The 27,944-nt window shown below is 39.0% G+C and overlaps 1 protein-coding gene across 1 annotated transcript in view; it reads left to right on the plus strand.

Annotated features, from left to right (window-relative positions):
• Window positions 1-26,773, plus strand: part of MDFIC2 (MyoD family inhibitor domain containing 2) — a 104,444-nt gene extending 77,671 nt beyond the window's left edge. Inside the window, exons 4-5 of the mRNA XM_036079164.2 lie at window positions 16,269-16,490; window positions 24,986-26,773. Of these exons, the coding sequence (XP_035935057.2) occupies window positions 16,269-16,490; window positions 24,986-25,245 (482 nt within the window). The 3' untranslated portion in view covers window positions 25,246-26,773. The remainder of the gene's footprint in view (window positions 1-16,268; window positions 16,491-24,985) is intronic.
• The last annotated feature ends 1,171 nt before the right edge of the window (window positions 26,774-27,944 follow it).

A 27,944-nucleotide genomic window follows, 5' to 3' on the forward strand; every position in this document is an offset into this window, starting at 1 on the left:
TGACTAAGCATATCAAAGAAAGAGCACAATAAAAGAGGAACAAAGATTAGGTCTAAAAGAGTGATCAAAACAACAAATTCATTCATGAGGAAAACAAAACAAAACACTGAAAGTATCCCAAAGCAGCCCAACCTTCATTTGTATGTGATTTAAGCTGAATGCATGCAAGCTTGTGGTTGATGTGGTTCTGCTCTGTGGTGCTCTTAAATTTGGCTAGTACACATTGGAAAAAGAAATTTCTTAGACAAGTTTTGGAGATGAACCTGGGGCAGGGCACCAGCCCTTACGACTCATTATGACAAGTCCAGAGTACAAGAACTTGTCAATAGAGTCCTCATGTTTCTAGGGAAAGAGAACTTCGATCCTTCTGATTCGAGGTGCCACAATTAATTTCCTTGAAATCTTGACAAAAAAAACATTTGCTTAGAATGGGAAAGGGGCTCATTTCGATTCTAACTAAAACTTCTTAATCATATGTGGGGCCAAATTACTGGACTCAAGTGTTTATATCCATGCTTTGCACTTACCTCAGTGGATTTTAAGGAATCTGTGCAGAGATAGATGGTAGCAAGAGTTTGAGCAAACTGGTTTTGAGTCCTGGCTGTGTGACCTTGGGTACAAAGCCAGTTTCAGTTGCCTCGTGGCTCATAATAGGTGCACAATAAACGAAAACTTGAGCCAAAAGTCTTGCTTTCACATATTAACATCCTGCTGCAAATAGACTAATACAGAATAATGAGAATCACCTGAAGCAGGCGGCAGACATGTAGCCATAAGACATGCCAAGTTTCCCATCACTCTCTGTTGAATGGAATTTACTTGAAATTAAAGTCCGCCCCTAACGCAGACTTACAGAATCAGAAATCCTGAGAGTATAACACAGCAATCAGTGTTTTAACACGCACTCCAGGTGATTGTGATGAATGCTAAAGTTTAAGAATCACTGCCTAGGTATTACAAGACAAGGTCTAGGTGGGCTCATGCCAACATACTGTATAAACTGTTGACATACTCCAGTTGGACTCAACAAGCTGATCACCTGTAAAGGTGTTCCTCTCAGAGCAACCTTGACAATAGCAAATGTATTTTCTTTAAAACATCAGCAGTATCTTCTGACTTATGGAGCTCTCTTAGAGGAAAAAAAAAACCAACTCTTTCGGTCTGGCACAATTACTGAATTGGACTCACCTGGTATATTTATACTTGTTTGTATCACCAAGGGACAACTTCAAACAAAGTATGGCTGGCTCATTTCAGGTTTAAATATTCCATTAGCTAAGTACTAAGGAAGTTCATGTAACCCAGGAGGCCCTATGGTTCCATTTTAAGTATTATTCCTTTAGAATTTCTGTTACTGTTTTCAACCTTTTGAGCTTCTGCAAATGTACTTGGCATTCAATTAAAGTGAGATTAATCCAAAGCAGATGTAGCAGTAGTAGAGCTCTGTTCGTTGAAAGCCTAGCCATCCAAAGTACTAAATTATAAGCACATAGACACAAGCAAATCCATAAATATCAATTATTTAAAATTATTTAAAATGCATAGTTTTATATAACTCATTTGACAAAAATACAAATGCCAATGAGCTCTTAACAATGAGCTATAATGACTAGTTTTACTTTTATGGCAATATAAAAGTATTTCAGAAGCTGAAGACCTGGAATTTCAAAGAGTACCCATCTCCGGTTGCCAAGAATTCCAATTTTACCCAAACCTCCAAGCCTCTCTTGCTGTGACTGTACTCCTACCTTAGATCTTAGATTTCCAGAGGAAAAAAACCAGCAGAACTTCTTTGTCCTGTCCGCTAGAGAACATAAAATTACCTAGAGAAACCTAAAGCATAAAGGGTGGGTGTGGTTAATATTGTTATTTACTAAACTGGATAGAGCCAGAGCACTCACCTACTAGACCTACAGGGTGTCAGCCAGGCTCAAGAGTGGTGGTGGTGGTGGTGGTGGTGGTGGTGTTTCTATGACAACCTAATTGCTAGAGCCTCTTAAAGGGGCAATCAGGTAGTTAATCCACCCAACTGATAGGATGAGGACCAGCCCTCATCCTCTAACTGAGCGATGCCATGTAAATATGGAAGATGGCCTTAACAATGATAGCTTGGCATAATCATATGCATCAGAGTCCCAGAAAGTGGGACAACAGCCAAACTGCCTTATTTCCCAGCATACACAATCTCACTGTCCTTTTCCCCCCTTCATTTGAACCTTGGCCTACCTGGGGAATTCTGACCAGCCATTAATCATTAAGCAGAATTACACTGGCAAAAAAATCAGGTTAAAGACGGCATAGAAGGGTTGCCTGTGGGCAATCTACCCGCTGACATGTTTGGCTCCTTTAAATACACCATAAACTCCCCAAAGGCACAATTACGTCTTACTCACCTTTGTATCCCCCGCATATACCACAGTGGTTAAGAGGAAAAACTGTAGCTGCCAAATACCTAAATTCAAATTCTTACCCCGATCTTTACTAGCTTAGGAATACAACAGTGAATAAGGCGCAGCCCCCTTCCTCGCTAGGAAAACTGAACTTGTAATAACTTCCTCATTGGGTTATTGTGAGGATTGAATGAGAATCCATTCAAAGCTTCTCATAGTGTGAAGCAAATGTTAACTAGCATTACTTTTATTATTACAGCAGGAGCTAAATGAATGAATGAATGGATGAATTGGTGTGTGGGAAATGAAACTGACTGACATCTACAGTTCATTCCACATCTAAAATTCTATAATTCTATTTAGTTTCCAAAGAGCTCCATCTCTGAAAACTTCTTATCTGAAAATATTGCACCAGCACTGGTTATTATCGTGCCTGATTCAGATGCAATGTAATATACGAAAGTGCACAGGACTAGAAGCCAGAGAACCATATTTAAGCATTCGATTACCTGCCATTTAGTAAGCTGACACACACCTACATTCATTCGACTTCTATGCCAAGCCCTGTGCTAAGCTCAGGGACACCAAGGCATAGGCCCCTTCCCTCAATAGTGGGAAAGATGCACTTATCACAGAATGTCATGGAAGCACAGAAGTGACCTTTTTCACAGGTTAGGGAAGGCTGAGATGTCCACGAGGGCAGAAATGGATTTCATTCATCTTTGTATTCCCAGTACCTGGAAGGATTTCCAAGTACAGTAGCAGTTGACAAATAGTTGTTAAATAAAGTACCATTTCCTCTCAGTCTTGAATGATGAGCAGGAGTTCAGCAAGGTGAGGCAAGAAGGGAACTCTAAGTAGAAAGAATGACCTTGTAAAGGGCACTCACAAAACTGGGAGGTACAAATGTCCGTGGGTGGGGAGGGTGCTGTCGGGATGGAAGGAATCACAGAGAAATGAGATGGTGGCTATGAAGGCAATGTGAATTGAAAGCGTACAGCCGTTTTGTTGCTGTGCCGATCTCTGCCCTCATTCTGACCTCTTTGGCATCCACGTCGTTCTGAGATGTGTTCCTCATTCACCGGCTCTAGTGTCCTGTCCAAACTGCCTTCATTCTCTCTTCCTCCTTTCTTTATGAAAATATTTTAGAAATTCACTTAAGAATAAAAATACACAATACTTGCCTCCATCATTCCTTTTGTTAAAAAAAGGAAGTACGTCTAGCACTTCCCCAAAAAGAAAATTATCAATGTCTACACACTGACCTCTCTAGCCACTAATGTTTCCATTCGACTGTCTTCTTTCCTAATCCACATCATCACGTTAGCACGTCTTAGCACTCATTTTAAAGATCCTCATTTTTAATTTGTCATTTGTAAAAGGACTATTTCTTCAATGAAGCAATATATCCTTCTGAGCTTTTAAGACAGCCGTTTGCACTGAAATGCTCATTTAAGAAAACTTACTTGAAAGACTCAGAAAACTGGAAAATTCATGCTTATTTGGAAAATTCAAAAAACACATCTGTGAGTGGAGGTTTGATCAGAGCATCTTTCTTATGTGTAATTTCCAGGTTACTGCCACAATCAAGAATAAAAATCATGCAAAGGTTTTCTTCGTCTACACCCAGGTATCATCCTGAAAGGAGACCAAACACTTCCACGCACTTCCTGGTTTCTGGCTTTGTGGCCTCCAGTGCAAGTTGGTTTTGAACACTGAAATTCACCCCAACAATGTCATTGTAATTCCTGGGGACGATCTGTCATCTTTCCTTACCTCAGCTTCTCAAAACTTGAATTCCTGATTTTGTTTTTGCTGTCTCACAAAGTGCAAATATGACTCTGAATAGTTTTTCCAAGAAAGTTTTCATTGCTTTTCTCTGGGGTAGGACATCTTCTTCTGACAGTGCATGATGAGAATGCCTTATTGGACTTTTCCACAGAAAAGTCCAGTGGATTGAGGATAAAATTATCAAGGCATAATCTTATTCCCTCAAAATGGAGAAAATGTTGTATGGCTGTTTTCTGGTACTTAGTTTTATGCAAGAAGGATTGGGGGAAAACCTCAGGACAGGTCTTTCTATAGTTTTGCTCGTCTATGTGTTTGAAAAAAATCTTTATTTTTGTAATTCAAAATACTTTCTAGGATTGTAGGTCTCCTTTTCCTAAATTTTAGACAGTGAGGTACACATTCAAAAATTGTTTCTACTAAAAAAAAAAAATGGTTTCTACTTAGAACATAAACTTCAGCATTATCTTTGAACAAAGCTTATGTTTAAATTGCTTTGGTTTCTTCCTTGGAAAACTTTTTTATTAGGTGACAGCTGTGTGCTCTGACCTGTGTATTAGTGTCATTTTTGCTATCACAGCTTGAATCCTGTGTTTTTTACTTTTGAACCATGGGAAAGTTTTTCATATTTGCTCTCCACATTACTACTGATATTTTCTGCAGTGTCAATTCTGTGTTTTGCTGCTCCTAAGGCAGATTTTAATTCTCTATGTACAATTTTGACTTTTTCAGAATCTTTAATTTCACTATGTCCTTTTGGATCTATCCTGCAGGCTTTTCATCTCAATTTGCCTCTTGAGATTATCTTCTCTTTTCTTCAGAGAGCTCTTCATGCAACCTAATGAGAACCTTGAACAGTTTTTGAAACTTTCCTTCTGTTTCTTGTAACAAACCCTATCTGGATTGGTTAGAGTGGCAAAGAATTCTAGCTCTCTGGTCAGGTCACCAAGCACACCTCTTCAAAAGCCATGGCAGCCCAGTTTTCGGGGTCCTGAGCCAGGACCAGGGAAATAAAAGCTGTTCACTTCCCTCTCAGTGTAAGTGCCAGACTGATTGAATTCTTCAGGTCAATTCTAATGGGTTGATATGTGATGTAAATATTCCCCAGGTCAAAATAATATGTATTTTGTAGATGTGAGCATTTTTCTTTCCTTTTTTTTTTTTTTGTCACAAGTATTTTAGAAGGAAACTAGCAGAAGCTGTATCAAGGCTTGCTAAACTGGAAGCCTTGATTACAATGACTATTTGGCCTCTGGAAATGATTTTTAAACCTGTCATCATTAATAAATGGAATAATTAGACAATTTTTCTAAAGGAGACTTTTTTCCCTTCAAATGGCCCAAACACTTCATAGAATTGTCCTGTTATTTTTAAGACCTGAAATTTTAACCTAACTTTGTGCTAGCTTGTTTTAACACTCTCAAATATATTCAGAATAGTCTACCTTAACATGCTTGAATGTTGAATATTTTATGCTTGGACAAAGAGCAAACTGTAGGTCTTTCGCCAAGCACAGTCAATGTACTTGAGTATGGGTTACCAAAAACGCTGGAGATTTTTTTTTTCTATTTATTGTTATAGCTCAAATCCTTGTGTCTCTGGTAGGCTTTAAGTGACATAAATATGCATTTCCATCTGCACATCCTTGTCAGGAATAGTTCTGCTGGGAGGTGTTATGCCACCCAAGTACTTCCAGAATAGAGTCTGTTAATCCTGTTACCACTATAGAAACTCAGAGGAAAAGTCTACTCAGGCCACTACTGCAGCTGCTGTGGCTGTAAATGTTCCAGCAACCACACCCTGGGTACCAAAAGGAAGCTTAAGAAAATTGATTTTCCTTCAGGTGGAGGGGGATAGAGAGAAAGCTGACCTTAGTCTATTACTTAGACCAGTGGTCTCCAAAGTTTTTATGGTAAACTTTTATCAGTAAAAAAAAAAGGGGGAGGGAATAGCAAGCCCACCATATACACACACACACATCCATACAGACACACACACACACACACAATGGACACATACGCTGCCGTATTAACTGCCATACACATCATAAAATATGCAAAAATGGCTACTATACTGGGATTTTTTAAAAGTCAACATAAAATAGATGCTCCAACCCCATTGGATAGTTTTGCAATTCCACTAGGTCTATATATGCCACTTTGGAGACCACAGGGTTAACTTCTACCAGGTGGTTCCACCAGGAAAATAAATCTCAACCCCTCAGTTAGATTCGCAGATTCCGTAATACATCGGGCATATGCTGTGGGCAAAAAGGAGTCGTGAATAAACAGGTCGTTTGTTTCTCCTGGTTATTTCTTGCCCTTCCTTCCAGTGTGGCTTGACTTCTGGCCTCCCCTGGGTCTCTGTGGAGAATATATCTCTATTCTCCATTTATCCAGGTGTATCGTGGATGGATACTAACTGGTCAAAGCCTCGAAATAAACAGGGAGCTTCCAAAGTCTGTCAACTGATATGTCACCTCAGAGCCCTTGTGACACAAAGGCAATAACCAGCTAAATAAACTAAATTCAATTGTCAATCATCCAATAAACATTGTTCAACAAGAGGCTCTTGATCTACAAACACAAAATGAGTGTCTTTACCTACCTAATCTGTATAATGCAGGGGACCTCAGAATTACCCATGAATCTAGTTGTGGAACAAAGATTCCTCAGAAAGGGCAGTGAATGTGAAAAAAACCTTCTACGTCTCATGATAGTGAAAGACTATCTTTATGGATGTAGAAAATTTGGAAACTTGACTCAAAGTTCTTTTCAAACTGATAAAAGTAAATTATTTTATCGGTAAAATCTAGAATTGGCCTGAGAACAGCAAACTTCTTCCAATCACTGTTGGTGTAAGTATAAATTGACACAATCTTTCTGGAAGGCAATAATTTGTACATTATATTCAGACCTTTAGAAATCTGGCCATTAATGCAATAAGTCATTCCCTATGAATTTAACCTATATAAACCTATATGTGTATTTATATATGAAAAGATTCATGAAGATAATGTTTAAGGGTATTTAAAGTAGCAAAAATAGGAAACAATCTATTTTTTTATTGAATGGGGAAATTTTTAAATAATTTATGATACACCATGCAAGGAATGCTATGCATTCTTTGACTCCTTATTTATTAAGTACCAACTATGTCCCAAGACCTCTTCTAGGATATAGCAATTAATTAATACAGACAAAGCTCTCATAAAGGTGATATTTTAGTCTATGGTAGAAGAGACTTGAACTCCATAAGTGAATCAACAAACACATAAACTAAACATTTTCAGAATACTGGAAAGCACTATGAGGACAAGGAGACATAGAATTCGCTGGTGGTGAGAGCCTGGGACTACTTTATATATGGATTTCTCAGCCTCAGTACTAGGGACATTTGAAACCATAGTCTTTATGTTTTATTTGGGCAGGGTGGGGGAGAAGGAGTTCTTGTGCCTTGAAGGATGTGTTTAGCAGCATCCCCTGGGCTACTCACCCTACTAAATGCACTCACCCCAAACATGACAATAAAATATGTCTCCAGCCATTGCCAAAATCTGTCCCTATTAGAAATATTGCTTTAGATTTAGTGTAAGAGAAGGCCTCTCCAGGAGGTGACATGTGAGTTGAGACCTGAGGATGTTTTTAAATCATCTTTAGGATATAGAGAAATGCTCCTGATATAATGGTAACATATAGAATATATTCAATAAAATCCCAATACTGTTTTTCTTTTTAAATCTCTATCTAGAAGACAATATAGCATCGTGGTAGAAGCATGGACTTGGAGCCAGATGGCTAAGTTAAAATCACAGCTTCATTGCTTACTAGTTGTGTGACCTTGAGTAAATTACTTCACATCCCTGTACTTAAGGGTCCCCATCCAAAAAATGGGGATGGCACCAGTAGTACCTACCACAGAATTGCTGGGAGTATTAAATGAGTTCATTTATGCAAAGGTCCTAAAAGAGTGAGTGACACATCTTGGAAGTACTGTATATAATATACATAATATATTAAAGTGGGTGACACATCTTGCAAGTGGTAAACATATGATATATCTATTAGAATATATTAAAATTAGAATATATATAAATATATTTTTCTCTTCTGATTTTAATGTATATAATATACACATATTCCAGATCTGACATATATATAGATATATATACACCAAATATTTCCATTGTCTTTTTGTGAAACAAATATAATAATGTGTTAATAATGGTAGAATTATAGGGGATTTTATTTTCTTTGTGCCTTTTTATATTCCTCACAGTTTTACAGATATAAATGCAAATGTTGCCTTCAAATCAAAATAAAAATTAATATGTATTTTAGCACAAAAGAGAATTTTTAGACTTTCATCAGTATTAACTGGCATATCGAGAGTGGGGGAGGAAGACCGACGGAAGATGTGCTCAGAAAACCTGTCCCAGGGAAAATGAGTCAATTGTCAACTGAGAGCTGAGACACCCCACATTCAATCTGTCAGTCAGTTCATCAGTCATCTGAAATTTATTTAACACCTGCTTTCTGCCAGACACTGTGCTAGGTGCTGGGAAATCAAAGATGAATGGAGCATGCATTTCCTCAAGGAGCTCACAACAGGAAGGGGAAGAGAAATACATCCACAATTAACCACAGTACCAAAAAAAAAAAAAAAAATAGGATATCAACCCAGACCTCTGGGGACTCCCAGTTGGAGTGGGGGGCATTGCAGAAAGCTTCACGTAGACAGTAACACCTGCATTGGGCTCTGAGGGATATGGAAAATGCAGTCATTTGTTGGAGTTCTGGTTTTGAGCACACACACGCACCGCCTCCCTTAATCAATGACTAGCGAGGTCAGTAACCCTCAAGAGAGAAACGTCAGAAGGGACACAGGAGTTATACTTCAGAAAAGTATTTTGATCTCCTATCAGAGTGCCTGGTTTCATAAAGCGATTTACGGATGTAAAGTTTGACAGTCACAGGAATTAGAAGACCTAAGTGCAAGTCCTAGCTCTGCCCCTTACCAGCAGGGTAATCTTGGGCAAACCACTAAAATCTCTGACCTTCCATCCATTTCCTCATTCGTATAATAGTGATAATAATACTTTGCAAAACTGTTGTGAGCCTCAAATGAGATAATGCAAGAAAGAGACTTTAAGTGGCATTCGCTTCGTTGGGATGAATAAATTGTGATGGTTTTAACATAATAGAGAATATTTTGAATAATTATAGCTTAATTTTTAACATTTATATTTAAATACTGACAATAAAAAAGCAACCGTATATGTAATACCAATTAGGCATGAGTTTATAGCCTGATTGGCTTCACTGAGTTTTTTAAAGCCCTAAACCTATTACTAATCCAAGCATCAAGCTGTAAAACTGCTAACCAATTTGTTTTTTCCTGAGATAACAACATCTTTATTTCTTGAGACATTTTACACAAACATTAAACTGAAGGTAACTGCATACAAATGAATTGGAGACTCATAATTGCACGCTGTTCTCATGTCTGAAGAAGATCCAACCACCTCCTAGGACAGAATTTTTCCTTGATACAAGCTTAGGATCTAGCTATGAAAGTATATCAATTAACCTGCATCTGTCTACGGCTGCCAAGTGTACCACAGGGGAACAGAAAACAGATAATGATCTAGAAGCGTTAGGCCAAAAACCCCACTTCGGTCCCAAAGGGTTGAAGATGCTTGGCAGGTATGGAGGAAGCTTGGCGAGGGGGCTGTGTTCAACCTTATTCTCTCAGTTCTTTTCCCCTCTTTAATCCTTTTCACCTTGAACACTCGCTGCTATTGTATCAGGACAAATAATATTCTTTTGCTTTTTCTCTCTTTAAAAAAAAAAAAAAAGATTTACTAATGCTGATTGAAAAGGCTTAAAATGTCCCCTTGTCACAGCCCTCGATAAACATTTCATCTAACGTTTTTTGAAGCAGGGTTTTAGTTGAAGCACCACAGAAGACAAAACAATGGTATATAAAACTACTGCTTTAATTTGGAAGTCTTTAAAGGACATCTTCTCACCAGAGCCAGCATTTGAAAATTCCAGAAAAAAATGTCCAATATCTTTACCTCACTGATTCCACTCCCCTCCAAAAAAGAGGTTTAATAAACCCAAGATTTTATTTTGTCCAATCTCATAGGAAATAACAATGGAACATGCCATGAAAAACTTATTTCCATTCGTTTCAAAAAGGTGAGACTAGCTTCATCCCTTAGTTTGAACAAATTATCCCCCATTCAGTTTCCAAAAAAGAAAATGTGTTGTTGTTTTTTTAAATACAGCTTCTTTAAGTACCAATCACCTTTCAATATGCATTTGTCAGGACTGAGAAATCCTCGTCTTCCTAATTGTATTCTGTCTTTAGCCATAAGGATCAGTTTCCCAAAATTGTACTCAATATAAGCATAATAGTGCTCTACACCTCTAGAAACTGTGATTCTAGCTCTTTCTCATAATTTTCAGCAAGTTCCATCATGTCGAATGCTCTTCAATTTCGTATTCTTATCTACCAAGCTATGGAGAATAGAGCCCATACATTCTAGTATTAACAACAAAAATCATTTCTGACATTTGTATGAACTTTATAAACTCTACATACAAAGGGGAAAAAACCTTTTTTCTTCTTCTTCAGCGTTACTTCAATTAACTACATTTACTAACCATAATTATTTGTTGATGATTTGGTAGCTTATACCTTGAAATGTCACCTGTCTGTTTCAATCTGATTTCAACCCCAGATAATTACAGTATGAAGTTCTAAGCTAGAAGATAGTTTAAATCCAAGGGAAAATATAATTTATCATGATAGCTTTAGAAATGGCCCATACTTTTGAAATACACACTGACTTTAAACATTTTGGTCCAGAATTAAAATCACCCTGTTTTGTTTTTTTTTTAAGATTTTATTTTATTTTTTTTATTTGAGAGAGAGCACAGAGGGAGAGGGAGTGGGAGAAACCAGACTCCCCACTGAGCAAGGAGCCCGATGTGGGGCTCAATCCCAGGACTCTGAGATCATGACCTGAGCCGAAGGCAGATGCTTAACCAACTAAGCCATCCAGGTGCCCCCAAATCACCCTGTTTTAAACACCTATCTGACAACATTTGCGTAGGCTTCTGGAGTTTACTACTCACAAGAAAAACTTAACACCTTTTTTCTATTTTGCAATAGAATGCATAGATTAATTCAGAACAAGAGAATGGGAAAACAGTCTGGTAATAATGAGCGACTAACATTTGGTGTGTGCGTATGTGTGTGTGTATGTTTTGTTTTGATTTTTTAATGAGTATTATGATCAGAAGAATATTACTCAAAACATTTCGATTATAGTGTACAAGATGTCTTGGGGAGGGTTGTCACCATAGTTGAGACCACTGGTGACAGAAATAGTACAGATTTAAGAACAGAGAGGATTCATCTTGAGTGGTAGTGATGGGAATGAGAAATCTGAGATGCACTTGTAAGATATTTAAGAGCAAAAATAAATAAGAACTGGTAAATATTTGGATGGAAGGATGGGGCAATTCAAAGAATATTTTGAAGCACTGGGAATTTGTTAAAAATGACAATACAATGAAAAGAAATTGAACTATGGGTTCTCCAGAGATATCCAGAGTTACCCAGTTTGGGGAGAAGAATAGGGCCTTCGTAGAAAGAGATATACTAATTGTAAATATTAGCTGATAACTCAAGTAAAAGTCCAATGGTCAGTTACAAGTGTGTGACTACAATTTGTGCTAACTGTGGGCCTCTTGAGGACCAAGACTATTTGCTGTTCTTCTTTGAATCTCTCAGCACCCAGTACGGGGCCAGACACATAGTTTAACACTCAGTAAATGTGGCCCAGCTGGCTGATGAACTGCACAGAGTTTTGGGGGCCAACTTCACAAAGAAAATAATTAAATTCTGAGTGTGGACAAATAGGACCTTCAAGGGTAGGGTACAAAAAAAGGAACTAAGAGGACAAAAATAGGAATAAAGGAATAAAGATGTTGAAGGAACTGGAAGGGAAAAAAGAAACCAATAACAGAGACAGGGCAGATCAGGGAATTAAACTGAGAGAGAGAAAGAGAAGAAGGAAAGGGAAGGGTAGGGGACAGGGAGGGGAAGGGAGAGGTGGGGGGGGGGAGAGGAAAACAAGAATAGAATCAGAGGAGCCAGGGAAGAAGAGATGCTATTTATTGACAATTGGAAAGCATATATATAAATATATGCACTCAAATAGAGAATGCATGGATGCAAAAATTACAAAGTCACATTTAGTGAGCAAAAATGAAAATCATTAAAATGTTTCCTTAATAACTTAAAGTAAATAAATTAATAGCTCCTGTCATATTGATTCATCTATTGCATGTCGGCACTCAATAAATGTTAATTGAATTAAATTAATAACATTTGCTCAATGGCAATAAAAAATTAACTGTCTGTCTTTTCTGTTACTTAAGTTTATGCCCATTGGTTCTGTAATTACTTCTAGCCCAAACATGAATTTTCTATTTCACTGACTTAAGATACACTTTAATTTTTTTCCCTAAGAAATAGAGTTGAGCTTCTAATTTTTGTCCTAATTTTGGTGTTTTTTTTCTGTTAAAAAATTATTTTCTCTAAGTTAATGTCAAGAACTATGTATAACATCCCAAATATAGTTTCACGAGTTCCTTATTTAATTCCAAAATCGTTTTCTCTGCAGGAGATGTGATACCACTTTTTATATGTTTCTCCTTTTAGCCTATGCTACTTTATAATACTTGGGATACAATGTCAAATAACACCGCAAAAGAGGAATCTGGGGAAATTTATTGTTAGCTTTCCATCTATAAAAGATGGAAGATGTCAGTAACATTCACCCAAAAATTGTGACTCACTTCAGATGTCAGAATTCTGGGTTGAACAGACTGGGGTCTGAAATGTGTGTATGTCAGATGATTTTTCTAATGAGCAACAGATAGTTCCCACTGGGGAATGAAAAAAAAATAAAAATATAAACAGAGATAGAGAATTAAAATAACTTTATGAATGGCAGTTTAACTTCTCCACAAAATTCTCTCAGTACAATCCCAGTGACTCCAAATGGTTGCTTAATGTAGCACACCACTTAGATTCAAAATGCTATACTTAAAATTGTCGCAAAATTAAAAAGAGAATCATATACCACTTGGCTGTATACAGTATTCTCCGCATGTTCTTACATTCCAGTAACCTCTATCCAACATTTTTTTTTGTTACTGAATTACTTTGTGCAAAAGCAATTTAAATTACATGCAGCCTGACTACGTGTGATAATTTGAACTGATTGTTAATTAATTCCGTAAGTAAATAGCTGCCGCAATCTCTATACTCATCAAGGTTTCGTTATCTACCAGCTCTTTCTGAGCTGCTCTTTAATGTACAGTATAAAGCAGCTGTAACTGAAGATGCAGGATTCCCTGAGTGTGCAAGAAGGTAGTCCTGCTTTGCAGAGACTGCTCAGGGAGAGAGGCATCTGGAAAGCTAAGTAATCTGCTAGACTAGATTTTGGGTAGGTGACACATCATGCGTGGGATTCAGGGTTCAGAGGGGTTTGCTGATGTGCGGTCTCAGCAGCTAGGAAGCAGAGATAAAAGCTAAGAACAAATCAGAGATGATGTTGTCTACTACAGAGACAAGGATGAGAGCTGAGCTTTGGGAATACACCAGGCCTGGATTCAAATCCTAGTTCTATCATTTGCTAATGAGGACCACTGGGACAACTTATCTAAATAAACTATCTAAGTTTTGGTTGCACTCCCTCATCTGTTAATGGGGGATGCTAGTTACTCTCCTCTGTTCAGGGAGGCTGACAATATCTACCTCCTGGAGTCTTTGTGATGCTTCAGGTAAATACGGTATGTAAGTGCTAATATGGAACCTGATGTAAAAGGCATGCGACATGCTACGGTGTATGTGGGTGTGTGTATAAAGCAGTGGTTTGGATTTCCACCCTAGGTGACTTTGCCCCAGAGGGGAAATTAGGCAATATCTGCAGACAGTTTTGTTTGCCACAACCTAGGACAATGGGTGCTACTGGCATCTGGTAGGTAGAGGACAGGGATGCTGTAAACATCCTACCATCTCCCCATGACAAAGAATTACATGTCTCCAAATATCAATACTCCTCCAAGTGTTCTAAGGCATAATTTGAATGGCTATCTGTTTGTAATATTAGCTGGCTGTCGGACACTTTGATACTCCAGAAAAATAAACTATTATTTTTATATCATCATCATTACAACACTAATTTGGTGAATCTCTCTGGGATTAGAGGAAGCCTAGGGTTTCCCAATCGGTTGAGCTAATTCCATCTATTCACTATTACATTAATTGCTATTAATGATCGATGTTTTCATGAACCCTAATTTCCACCAGTCCAGTTTAGAGTGAATCAAACCACAACCAAGAGATTTAAAGCCAGCAACATAAGGGGTAGGGAATAAAAAGCAAACCTTGTTGAAAGCCAAGGCTGTTTGGAAGCTGAGAAAGAAACAAGACAATGGCGTGTTCCGGACTGACAGTTCCCATGCCAGTCAGGAGCCTTTGGAGACTCATGTAGGGAGCTTCACAAATCCCCCAGAGGCTGGGAGCTAATCTGCTGAGGGGTGGGAGGGGTTGCCTGAGCTTGAAAAGATCCCAAAGTTTTAAAAGATTTCCCAGGTTATTTTACTCTTTAGACAAGTCTGGGAACCACTGACCCAGGAGATAGGACCCAGTAGAGATTTCCATCTGCCTGAAACAAAGAAGCAACTTTGGAAAAGGTGATGAAAATGGATGTTGGCCACTAGGCTGTTGTAAGCATGGTAAAAAGCAGGTTGCGAGCTGTATAATTTATTCTAGACACTCAATGAGCATTATTGGATCAACCAGGCCTTGGGGTAGCCACAAGAATGCAAGTCTCCAGAATGCATCTTCACCGTCTCCCAGTAGGGCTGCCAAATGACCTGGACTGCTGTTTGTGAAGGGCTTAAGGTGTCCCTAGGAACCAGCTGGTCTGCATGTTTGAGAATACCTTCTATTAACTCTTTTCTCGATCTTAGGATTCTGTGTAATGGGTATAGGTAAGTTATGACCCAGACAGGTTATGTCCCAGACTCTAACATGATTTCATGGTATGTTGCTCTGTCATACACTCCTCAATATTGTGACTTAGTTATTTCTTTGCTAACTCCTTTGATGCTTGTGGAAACTGGGGTCCGCGCTGGTCTTAGGCACTACTGTATCCCCTGTGCCCAGCCCAGTGCTTCTTACATAACAGACCCATATATGATTATGTGAGAATGAATGAATGAATGAATGAATGAATGAATGAATATGGGAGCTCTAAAATACATGACGCACCTCGACCTTCTTGGTCTTTTCTATGCCTCTCCAAACCAGAATCTCAAGGGTCAAGGATTTTGCTGGAGGTTCCCTTCCAGGTGGTTATATGGAAATAAAATATATTCCAAAAAGCACATCCTCAAAAGCCATATCAACACTCACCTGAATAGGATCCTCACAAATGCTAAGGCAGGGGAAGGGGTGGCAACAGAAAGTCTCTAAGGATAGAAACAGATATGAGCTGATAGAGGTTCATTTATAACCACTCCTCTTATGCAGAGGAGGAAACTGAGGTTTGTAGAACCAAAGAAATAAAAACAATTTGATTGAGATCACATACATTATTGAGCAGCATTGTCCAGCATTTAAGACCCTTTTACTGCTTCTGGGATCCAGACCATAAGCTGACAACAAACTATGAGATCTCATTGATGCAAGTGAATGAATTCTTTGTTTCTCTCCACCCATCACTTAAAAAAAAAAACACACAGTAGAAATAAGTGTTACAAATTACTGTGATAGGGAAACTTGTACTGTGTGTAAAATTTTACAATTATTGCACTTTTTAATTCTTCCTTATATTTTTATTCAAAATGATTCCGTTCAATGATGCTTCATTCTCTTAAATAAGACCTTATTCTCACAAAAGTCTTGAGTGTGAAACTTTCTGCAAGTGTCCATTCTGAGATCACTAGGTCATGTCAACTATAGTGGGTTTGTGTATGTGTGTTTTCTTTTTTCATCTAGATACGCAACTCACAAATGAAAAGCATGCAGACGAGAAACCCATTAATGCTATCATTATAAATTCAGTATCCGAATTCAATATCACAGATGGACCAGCCAAGGAAACCCCCAGTGAGAAAAAACTGTCAGAATCCAGCACATCACTGTCCTCCCTTGAAGAATGCCAAACGAAATTTTCCTACCTCCAAACTGATACTTCAGTTCATCAGAGAGACACTGATGGTACGTTTCTCAGAATCAACCCATCTCTAAATAAAGCTCCCCAACCCCCAGCCCCTGTAAAATCATCACATATGCTGTTAGAAAAAAAGAGCCTTTATGAATATTAAACAGTAAGACTTTGATTTGAAAACCCTGGTGAATGACACATGTCAAGGTCACTCTGCAATTATGAGGTGCTTGGCAGATTGTTTGCTCTCAAAGCTGGAAATCAGAGGCAAAGTGTTTTAAATAGCTGGAATGAGGTATAATCATTCTTGCTACGGAGCTATGAAGGGGATAAAGAAAAACGGCAAACTTTTCTCAACTCTGAGACTATTTCAGCCCGTGATGCTAGGCTGAGAGAAGAAGGCAGAGTAGAATGGTATTAAAATGCTGGAAATGTATAAATGTGGATTGTAAAAAATATCAAGATGCTTACATCAGCAACCAGGGTTGGTTCCTCTAGGTGATATCACCTCCTGGGCATTCTGATCAGTGCCAACCTACACCCAACCACCCCTGTATATGACTATAAAAGGAACATTCCTTCTGCGAAGCCAATTTCAAGTTTATTTGGTGCTAAATGGTCATCACAGTCAAGTTCAAAGTCAAGCACTCCACACCAAGACATATGTAATTTTACTCAGGTTGCCTTTGCAGTGTCCTTTACAGGACACCCAAACCATTCAAGAATTTTGTAGTGTTCCATATCTGCATTTGCATTTAAAGAAAGCTTGCAGTGTCTCAAAGGAAAATATAAGAGGGTATAGTTTCTAGTCTATATTTAAATTATTATTTACTTTTTGAAAATAAGGAAAAAATAAATAAATGGACTTTTGTGTAACAGGAGCTCTGGAATCTCATCAGTTTAATTCCTGGCTCTGAAATTTATTAACCGTATAAACCTGGATAAGTTTTTACCATCTCTGAATCTCAGTCTTTCAGTTATATAATGGAGCTAGGGTGTTTTGAAGACCAAATGAAATAACATGTACAAAGGATCCAATACAGGACCTGGCACATCATAGATGTTTGATTTTTGCTTTCATTATGGTTATGGTTTTAGAAAGCAAGGGGAGAAATTTATAACATGCATTCCTTATGATCTTGTGCAAACATGTCATGGCTGCTTTAGACCAGAAGCTACAGACACAATTGCTTGTAGGTGCCAGGGAATGATGTGAATAATGAGTTAGAATGGCAGTGAGCAACAGGGATTGGTGAGGACTGGGGCACAGTGAAGCGTGCTGCTGCTACTCAGCCTCCAGCTAATTGTTGCCAAAAGGAAATAAAAGCTCAGAGTTGCCAGCTCCAGAGTGTTATGTGAAACTGCCAAATTTTTTAGGTGTTGACAATACTTCTATTTCTTCTATGAAGCCCCAGACACTCCCAACAATACACAGCTCGGGGCCAACTTTGGCCAGTGGACTGCCAGGTTACAACCTCAAATTCAAGATGACGCCCATGTTTCTGGCTTTGCTGGAGTTTGATGCCAATCGAGAAAACAGGCAATACAGGAGAGTTCTTTGAGACACTAGAAAGCACTGTGACGCTAGAGCGTTTCGTCGGATTGTCTCAGGGATGCATGTAAGAGATCTTGGTTGTCATGACCCACGAATTAGGAGCTGCCATTGTACAAATCCATGTAGTACAACACAGTACCCTCTAGAACAACTCTGATTCGTCCTAGCAGGGATTCTGGGAGAAGGAGAAGGGCTGGTGCAGCTAACATGATACCTGAACCCTTGTATTCTCAGGGAAGGGCCAAAGGACCACTCCATTAAAATGGCAACTGATACTCAGGAGCCTCATGCAGGAAATGCACCACTTACTGTTTTTTTCAAAAGAGCAAAGGAGATTCACAAGGACAGCTGACTTAGACTGTTTTTCTTAAGCCCTGGCTGGGAGGCCGGGACAGCCCGGGAAATCATGATTTTAGGCTGACAACACAGGTAAAAGCCCACCGCTCCCTTCCCAAATGGTGAAAAAAATCCCCCCATTGAGGGGAGAGTTTTTGGTACCTGGATAAAAGAGAGAGCAAAACATCCAAACGAAGGCCCACGAGTGTGGATAAGACGCTCTCATTATCTTAAACAGCAAACATCAAGGATATCAAGAGTTAAGTCAGAGAATTTTTATAGTAATTAATTTAAGGATGCAGAAATTGAGAGCTGGGGTCATTGTTCGTACTGAGATAAATACAGAAATATCTTTCAGGAACAGCAGGGGAAACAGAAGGGAAAAGAGAAGATTGCATCCACTTTCATGTAGTTTGTGGTTAATTTATTTTCAAATGTATAAATGAGTGCATAGGAATGGATGCTTAATTGCTAATATCTATTATTTATATACATTGCCCCACTTAAAACAGAATGGAAAAGCCTCACACATGCAGATTTTGTAAAATGTGTTACATCCATTAGCACAGTTCATGGTGTGTGCTCTGATGGGAATTTAAAAGGATCTTTACTGCACATCACACACTATGTGCTACAACATTACTTTATTATTAAATTGTGGCTCATCCTGTGTGGTCCCTTTCCCGAATAAAATGTAAAAAGTCCAGAGCACACTACCTGTGTCTCTGCTTCTGTTGCTACATTCTGATTGCAAAGGCATCCCTGTGAGTAATAAAATCAAGGATACACACAATGCTCGAAAACAGGCGCTTTAAAAAGAAGCCTGAGAATATACCTAATTGATGTATAATTTTGAATTTGAGACGTCTCATCCAGGTGGAAGAGGAAAATCATAAATATAAGATACCTCAAAAGAATAGTCTTAATTACACCATGGACTACTGAATAAAATGATTACATTTTCTACACTGTAAATTTCATACAATTAAATGCAATAGTGTCACCTTATAAAATGTTTCAATTTTATAATTATTTCAGTTCATTTGCTCAGAAAAAAAACATAAGCACAAATTTACTAAGTATCACCCAAATCTAGTCATCCTCGTTCTAAAGAACTGACTTGAACGTTAGTTGTGCTTGTCTGAACTTAAATAGATCTTGACATATTTAAGTAGCTATTAAAATTGATAACATCAGGGATGATACCCCAGCTAGAGAAAGGCATTCAGTCACACTTTATTTATTCCTATTCTACATTACAGACTTAAAAAAAAAAAAAAAAAAAGAACTCAATGTTGGAGGAGTGGAAGCCAATTTTTATACTTTTTGACCAGAAACTTGGAGTAATTAGCTGGAGTCACTGTGTCACGAATCTCATGATTCTGCTGAATCTGCTGGGAGAGCACGTTAACCATTAACATATTAGGATACTGGGTTTGGGCCATGTTTATTTGCCTTTTTTTTTTTTTTTAATTACTTTGTTTGGAGGGGAGGGGGATTTTTGCTTATCTGGGGCCAATTTTGGAGGAACTACATTCTTGCTATTTTGAATAGTGATTCCCAAACGAGGAGGTGGTATGTGTCCGGAGCTGAGGAAAGCTATAAGAACTCCAGTGGACAGCTAAATCTGCCTCTGCCCCTCCCTCCTCTTAATCCCAGGCATCGTGGTGACAGGATCCAAAGCTGGGAGGGCGAACCCAGGGAGTACAGGACCGTGACCGTGAGGCTGACCTCAGGTACACTGGTGGGAGCCCCTTGCATTGTTACCTTTTCCACTATAATTAAACATGATCCTTTCTAATGAGACAGATTCTGCCCTTAATTAGCCAGTCCCAGCTGTACATTTAGCACCTCTAGAGGCTGCATTAATCCTTCAGTATCATTAGGGTATCACTTAGCACATTATAGCCTCGATGTCCTAAAGGTACCCTAGAGCTGTAAAAAGGAAATGAAACAACCTAAGGGGGTTTTCGTCATGGCTTCTTGCTCACAGTCAAATACCTCTTTTGGCCGCTTGGCCTGCAAGTCTTGGCTCCCTCTTGAACCTTCTCTGATCCAGGTTTAACAAGGCAAGAGGAGGGAAAGAGAGATGGACACTCCGAGAGGCCAGGATGCCAGGGTCAATAAAGGGACTTCAACATGCAGAGACCTCCTTCCAAAAATGTTGGAAGAGGTGAAAAGCCAAGTAAGGGAACAGTGAAGCCACCCAGACCTTAGCAACAAAGATCTGCCATGTCTTCCCTGGCCCCTCCAGGTCACTAGTAGAGGACTCGTCCTGGCCTTTGCTCATAGGCCACTAGGAACTTACCATTACTAGACAGACCACCGGCAAGTGGCATTAACAAGAGCTGCAGAAAGAAGGATGTTCAGAAAGAGGTAAAACCAAGGGGAAGACCCAGGTACTGCCTGAGACACCACTCAAAGCAGAGAGAGCGGAAGAGAAACACCCCTGGCATTCCCTTCTTCCCACCCTCCCATTTCCTGCCACTGCTTTGACAGAACGTGGAGGATAGATGTTAGCAGCCTGGGGGATACAGAGCCTCCGGAGCAGGGAGGGAGCCGGCCGCGTCCTGTGCCATACTGGATTTTGACAGAGGAAGTGTGAGCCTTCTGAAGGACAGGCCAGCTGCAGGGTTCAGAGCTCTGGAAGGGACAGTTTGAGTCAAATCACGGCTGCTCCATTTCCTGTGCTTCTTAAATTCCCTGAGCCACAGTTTTCCTCATCTGTATAAGGACAGGGATAGTACTCACCTCAGGCTTATTTCAGGAACTATGTGAGGTGCCTACAAAGTGCATCCTTGCCATGGCCTGTGTGATAGGTTCCTGCCTGTTTTTCTGGCTTCCCATCCTCTGTCCTCCTTGCTCACTGTGCTCCAGCCACACTGGAGCAGGACCGCACATTTGCTCCCAATGTAACACCAGCTAAGAGAGCACAGACTTTGGATCCAGAAAGATTGAGATCTGAACCTCCTCCCCACCCCCAAGCACCTTACAGTTGAAAGATTCAGGACAATCAGGGACAATCCCTGAGCCTTAGTCCTTTCATCTACAAAATGAGGACCACTTTATTTGTCTCCCATCATTCATTTATTCATTCATTCACTCAACAACAGATACAGCTTTCTTGGAGCTCAGGTTCTAGTAGAGCGAGAAACTCACTAATAAACTAATTAGTTTCATATCATCCTATCATCAGTACCATGAAGAAAAAATAGAATGCTATGAGAGTTTCATGGCATGTAGAAGAATGATGTCTTAAGCTAAAGGCTCAGAGGTTGAGTAGGAATCAGGTCAAGCTGTGAAGGGAAAGTATGGAACACAGGCCAAAGGGAGAGCATGGGCAAAGGCTCTCAGGTGGGGCATCTCAGGATCTGAAGCTGAACCAGTGTGGCTGGAGTGCAGTGAGCAAGGAGGACAGAGGGTGGGAAGCCAGAAAAACAGGCAGGAACCTATCACACAGGCCATGGCAAGGATGTGGGACTTTAAGGGGAGAGTGAGTTCTTCCCATCTACAATGAAAAACATCACAGGAGCTGATGAATTTGAGCTGGGCTCGTGTAAAAGCAATGTGTTAGATAGGAGCCTATTGCTGTTGACCTGACGATGGCTGATAGTGGCCGGAACTAAGGGGGTGCCCTAGAGGTGGGTAGAGGCTTCTGGTTTTCACATACCAACTTGAGACAGAATGAGCAGCACCTCAGCAAGGAACTGGAGGGAGGACGGTGGTATGATGGAGAAAAGGAAAATGGCAAGAATGAGTCCCAGCTTTCTGCTGATTTCATCTGAGTATGCAGGAGCCATTCAGAAGAGAAAGCCAGAGGAAGGACAGGTGTGTGGAATGGGGAAAGAGGAAGATCTGGATATAATTTGGCCTCGTAAGTGGGAGATATCTTGAAGACATTGGTGAAGAGAAGAGACATGAAATGGGCAGACAGAAGCATAGCGTACTCTTTTGGATGGCTGACAGTAGGGTACTAATCATGGGCTATGACTTTAGAAATCATGTTTATTAAACATGGAAGCCCCAAGAAATTGTGCAGGCAAAGGAAAACACACCCATTCAGGAATAGGGGAAACTCAACTCTCTTTTCAAACAGTTGCAAATTTCCCCCCAGAACTGCTTATGTTACTTTTGTGCAAACAAAATTTGCCCATATGCAAAATAGTTTCGGCTGTCCGTGTAGAGTTATGTATGTGCCTTTTAGGAAAAGTTTTTAATGCTCTTGAAAGTTCGGAAAAATCTGTTTTCAATTCACCAATGTTGCCATGTTTTTTTGGGCAAGAGGCTCTGCCTTTTATAACCAAATAAAAAGGACTGACTTATACACAGAGAGAAAAAAAAAAAAAAAGAGCTCTTCTATTCTCAAATGCAAAATAGAGAGGTAGAAGGAAACAAATGCCAGTTTGGCCGAAGGATTAGCGTGTGTGTGTGTGTGTGTGTGTGTAATTTTGTGTGTGTGTAAATAAAATCTACGGTGTACATCAGAAGCAGAGACCTCCAGAATCTGCCAGCTTGAGAAAACAACAGCAAGAGGAATTAAACCAAAAGATTATACGTCCTCAGGAAAGAATAAGTCCATTTCACAAATAGGTATTTCACACTTTGATAGGAAACACCAGCTCCCACCCTAACCTGCCTGCAAACCAAACTTTCAGCCTCACATCTCCATCTACAAAGGATGCGATCCCACTGGATCATTTTTATATGATCATAGTCTGAGTCAGTCTCTTGAGCCTCCAGCCTGGGGGCTATGGAGCATTTGCTTGGAATATTTTCTACTGAGAACTTCTTCTTTGCTGGGGGCTGCTAGAGTAGCCTTCTTGGCATTAGTAAAAGTTGATGAGGTTTTTTGCTCTGTATCTTTAACCACCAACACACCCTCTTCAGAAATGCACACATGAAATAGAGTCTAGGTACTGCGCTAACTAACTCCTGAATTTTTGTGGGTGGTTTGTGGTGACTTATATGGGTGAGTTAGCCACGTGCTAGAAGCTGGCTCTGAGTGAATAAAAAAATACACCCTTTCTGGCAAAGAGATGAGTACATACGCCCTAGAGGTATTATGGGATATGCTGCCTACACTACTAAGAAATACTTAGTAATGGCCACAGCACCTGCAACAATATATGGCAATTAAAGTCATCATAAAAGTCATGGTGAGGTTCTTTACCACCGTCTTACTGGGAAGAAAAAAAAAAAAAAAAAAAAGAGGGTGTGAGGCAGGGATAGAGGGTGGGATGGAGGCAGGAAGGAAGATTTTTGTTTACTTATATGCCAGGTCACTTTAGACATTTATATGAGGATTTTAAAAGAAATCTTCAAAATATTTGTTCCCTTTTAGAGCAAGTTTCCATGTTCTCCCTCCTCTTACAGATTAACAAATAGATGAATAACAAAAGTAAAAAAGTTTTCTGGAAAGCATTGTTGGAAGTAAATGAACAGGGCTCTAGGAATACTCAGAACCCTTTAGCAGATGACTCCAGGGGCAAAATCTCTCCTGCAGACTTGTATAGTTTCAGCCACCTAAAGTCTGAAACCCAAAGTTATTAACATTAACATTCTTGGTGAAAAAAATAATAAATCTCTATGAAAATCCAACTTTGATTGATAAACCCATCAGGAGGAAGAATTTTTCTCCAATTTATGCCAGATTGTTACTTTCAATCATCAACAATCTTCAGGATACTGACTTTAATTAATTAGATGATGTCTCATGTAAACGCTTACCTACCCAGTTATAAAATGCTCACATGTTTTTGAGAACTTTTTGACTAAAAAAAAAAAAAGTTATAATTTTAACAAGAGAGCTGCTACATCTTCTAACTAATTCCCTTTATGGAAACAAAAAAATAAAATAATTTATAACCCATCACAGCTGTTTGGCTAAAATTACCAATTACCTTCAATACCTTAGAGATACTTTTCAGATTTTCACAAGTCTGCATAGTAAATTTTTAAACCAATTTTCTTAAAGAGGATTGGGAAGATTTCTACTCTTTTAGGCATATGATGACGTATTCCATTTAACATGAATATAAAATCAAGGCTTCACAGTAACTGGAGGACAAAGGATACAGGGATTCAAAATAAAATACAACTAACATCAAAACTACGATTATTTAAAAATCATTTATATTAGGTCTTTGGCTTGCATGTGAATATGGGTGTGGTGGATTTCTGGGAATCCACACCATACAAATGACAAAGCCTTGGGACAAGAAACTGGAAGTTTGTACAGTCTCTCCTTGTCCCCAACCCTAATTGCTACCGAAAGCTCTCTGCACTTGGGGAGGACCTGCTATTTTTCAGACAGTTGCAAGGTTTCCAAATAGATAGCTAATTGTGTGGCTTCCCAGCACCTCTGCAGGCAAAGTAAATAAAGGAGTTTAGAAAAGTGACAGCACTTTAAATAACCAGATTATGTGGAATCAATAGAAATGCTCAGGAAGTTAATAAAGCAATTGCTTAAATAGAGTGAGTCCTGCATGGGGGGTGGGGAAGCTTGAGAGGATCATGGCGTACATTACCCCTAATATGGACAATTAAGAGTTGGCCTATAAAGTTATCAAAAACACCACCTTACACGCCTGTCCTTCAGAGATGCCCCCAATCATTAGGTGCCACTAATCATTTTTTGTCTTCTTCTTCTTTAAACAGAGGAGTGTGCCTCCCTTATCCTCACCTGTCTGTTTTGCCAGTTTTGGGACTGTCTCCTGATGCTCCCAGATACTTGTGAAATGGTGTGTACCAACCTGTGCTGCCCCTCTCACGGATATCACCACACCTCGGATGAAAGTCACACTTGGAATGATTGCAATTGCAACTGTGACGTGGACTGCAGCCTGTTTGATTCTTGCCACGAGACCAGCGAGTGTCTGGAGCTGGCCATGGAGATTTCGGAAATCTGTTACCGCTAGCACAGCGAAGTTAACCACATCCCAGCAGACCCTTTGGCCCCACAGGGAAATTCCATGACAATAAGACTGTGATTTCTATGTGCCGAAATGTAAGGACTGTACACATTTCTTGGATGCTATCGACCATTTTATCCTGCACCTGTCTGGTAAAGCCAGTGCTGTCAGTTCTATGGTCTTAGTCCAAATTTCATAACAGCATGGCTCGCTGAAAAATAAGATCTTGATCACATGTGATGAACAAATCCTAAATACCTCTTAAATGCCATAGGTACAAGGTGTTTCTTGACTCTAAAAAAAAAAAAAAAGAGCATGCTAAACCACTCTGTGTTATTGCATTCATTGGCTTGCATCATGGATTCAACTTCATTCACAAATTCAGGACAAATTAGTGCATTCTTTTAGAATTGACATACATTAGTTCATCTTTGTAATGGACTCATGCATAAACATTATGCATTGTTGGCTATTATTAATAATGTATTGTATAACATCATTTTGTAATTAAAAATTTATTTATACAGTCTCTTAAAATTCACTTATATGTACAGTTTAGGTAGGAAAGGGAATTAAATGAATTAGAAACCATGTTCCTGTAATTACAACAGATGTCTCTAAGACATCTCCAGTGAATTTTGAATATGATGTACTTTGAGAGAGTACTGTAATTCTAGACAATATTATTATACGTCTATGACTATGCCATAACAGGTTATGCATGTTCTTAATTTGTTACAGAAATGCTCTTCTTTATTCCAATGAGCATAAATGGGAATAATATGCAAGTTTCAAGAAAATGACCCCAGATAATCAATTCTTCATTTTCCTCATTTCTGTCAGGTACAATAAGCAACAGGATGTTAAAATAGAATCACGTCATTTCACTAAACTATCACTTATATAGGAACCAAAAAGAAATACATGTTTAGGTACTTATTCAGCACCTAGTTTCCTAATAAAGCATGCGCTTCAGAAATCAAATTTTTTTCTTTTCTGATAATTACAGTAATTCATAATTATGCTGAGTACCTCCTCGTACTTACAAAAAAAATTTTTTTAAAGATGTGGTATCAACTTGGAAAGTGATTTTCAACTCAAACAAATTAAAACAAACCATTTTGGGGGAAAACACATCTAGGTTGGTGTTACTTTAGAATCTTCACTTTCAGTAGGCATGGCATTGCTCATTAATGTGTGCTTATATATTCCCATGGAGATACCTCAAAATATTCACTGAATATACGTATATATATATGTGTGTGTGTGTGTATACAACAAAGAACACAAAAGTGAAGTAAAGAGTAGAGGGAACTTTCTGCAATCTAGTCAAACAGCAAAAAATTCCAAAATATCCGCTTTTGCCCAAATTAGGTAATTTCAGGCAAAAGCAACATTCGTTTTGTTTCTGTAGTAAACTAGCACATTTTTCTACTCTGCAAAAAAATTCCTCCAAACACTGAAAACAATTAATCTTTAAAAAATGTCTTTAAGCTGCCTGTAGAAAGGTATTTAACTGCTCCTGTCTTGTCCTGACGACACAGTGCATGCACAGTTAATGCGGCTTCGTTCCTCTTTGACAATCACCTTATCCACAAACCACAGAGCATGACAGTGCCCTACACTGCTTAGGAAACACTTCAGTCTCTGTTTTTCAGAAGTTCAAGGACAACTCTATACTCTGTGCATAGAACCTGCAGCTCATTCATGGAGGAAAAGAAATCGATTCTTAGAATAGGAAGGGAACTTAGGACAATTCCAATCCAATATTCTCATTCTCCATAAGAGAAAATGGAGGCCCCAAGAACTAACTTATCCAAGACCACACAGTGAGTTAATGAAACTGTTAAGAACTCTAACTGGTGGTCTAATTTTCTAACTACACTGCACCACTTGATAATTCTGCACTTCTGAGTCCAGCTGGTACACAGTGATACAGCTGTTTCAATGGTTCAAATATTAAAATACTCCCAGACTGGCTCATAAACAGTTGTTACCTTGTACCTCCTTAGTGTTTCCTCTATGCCCTCAGGCACCCTGGCCCCTCTCCAAGCACCCGTCCCACCTCCCCGTGGTCCAGCCACTAAAAGAACACGTGGAACTGCAGGGTCTCTGGGATCCTGTCCCAATAAGATGGTACCTGGTGTCACTGATTAGGCCATGTCATATTCGTGTTCAATATTTTGACCATCATCACTTATTCTTTCCAGTCTACGTACCCTTAAATTGTGCAGAGATTGCATTTCAAATGCGAATCGAATGCTTGTCAATTAGAGACATAAAAATTGCCAGGTCTGATTTTATAATGTGGTCAGAATACTACAAGATTTTTCTGTGGTCTCTCCACGGTTAGTTAACTTGTTCCTCACTTTCAGAATTCACCATGCTATAACAGAAAGTATGAAATTTCTTTTCTTTATAACCAATAATAAAACATCATCCTTTTTGCAAACATGAATGGCTCCCTCAATTGAATTCTTACAATAAAACATACGCAGGTGGGAAAATGCACTTGCAGAGGTAAGACAGATGAAAAAGGAATGTGGTTATTGATTAAATACAGGTATCAGAATCTGAGAAGGCTCGGATTTTTTTCTATAATGATGAAGACCTGTGATTACAAATAAAGACAATGGGCTTCTTAGGGAACAGAGTATTCCTATGTAAGGCAACACATTAGATAAAAAAGATTTGAAAACATACCA

Source organism: Halichoerus grypus, chromosome 1, assembly GCF_964656455.1.
Source record: "Halichoerus grypus chromosome 1, mHalGry1.hap1.1, whole genome shotgun sequence".
In the NCBI taxonomy this organism is placed as follows: domain Eukaryota; kingdom Metazoa; phylum Chordata; class Mammalia; order Carnivora; family Phocidae; genus Halichoerus; species Halichoerus grypus.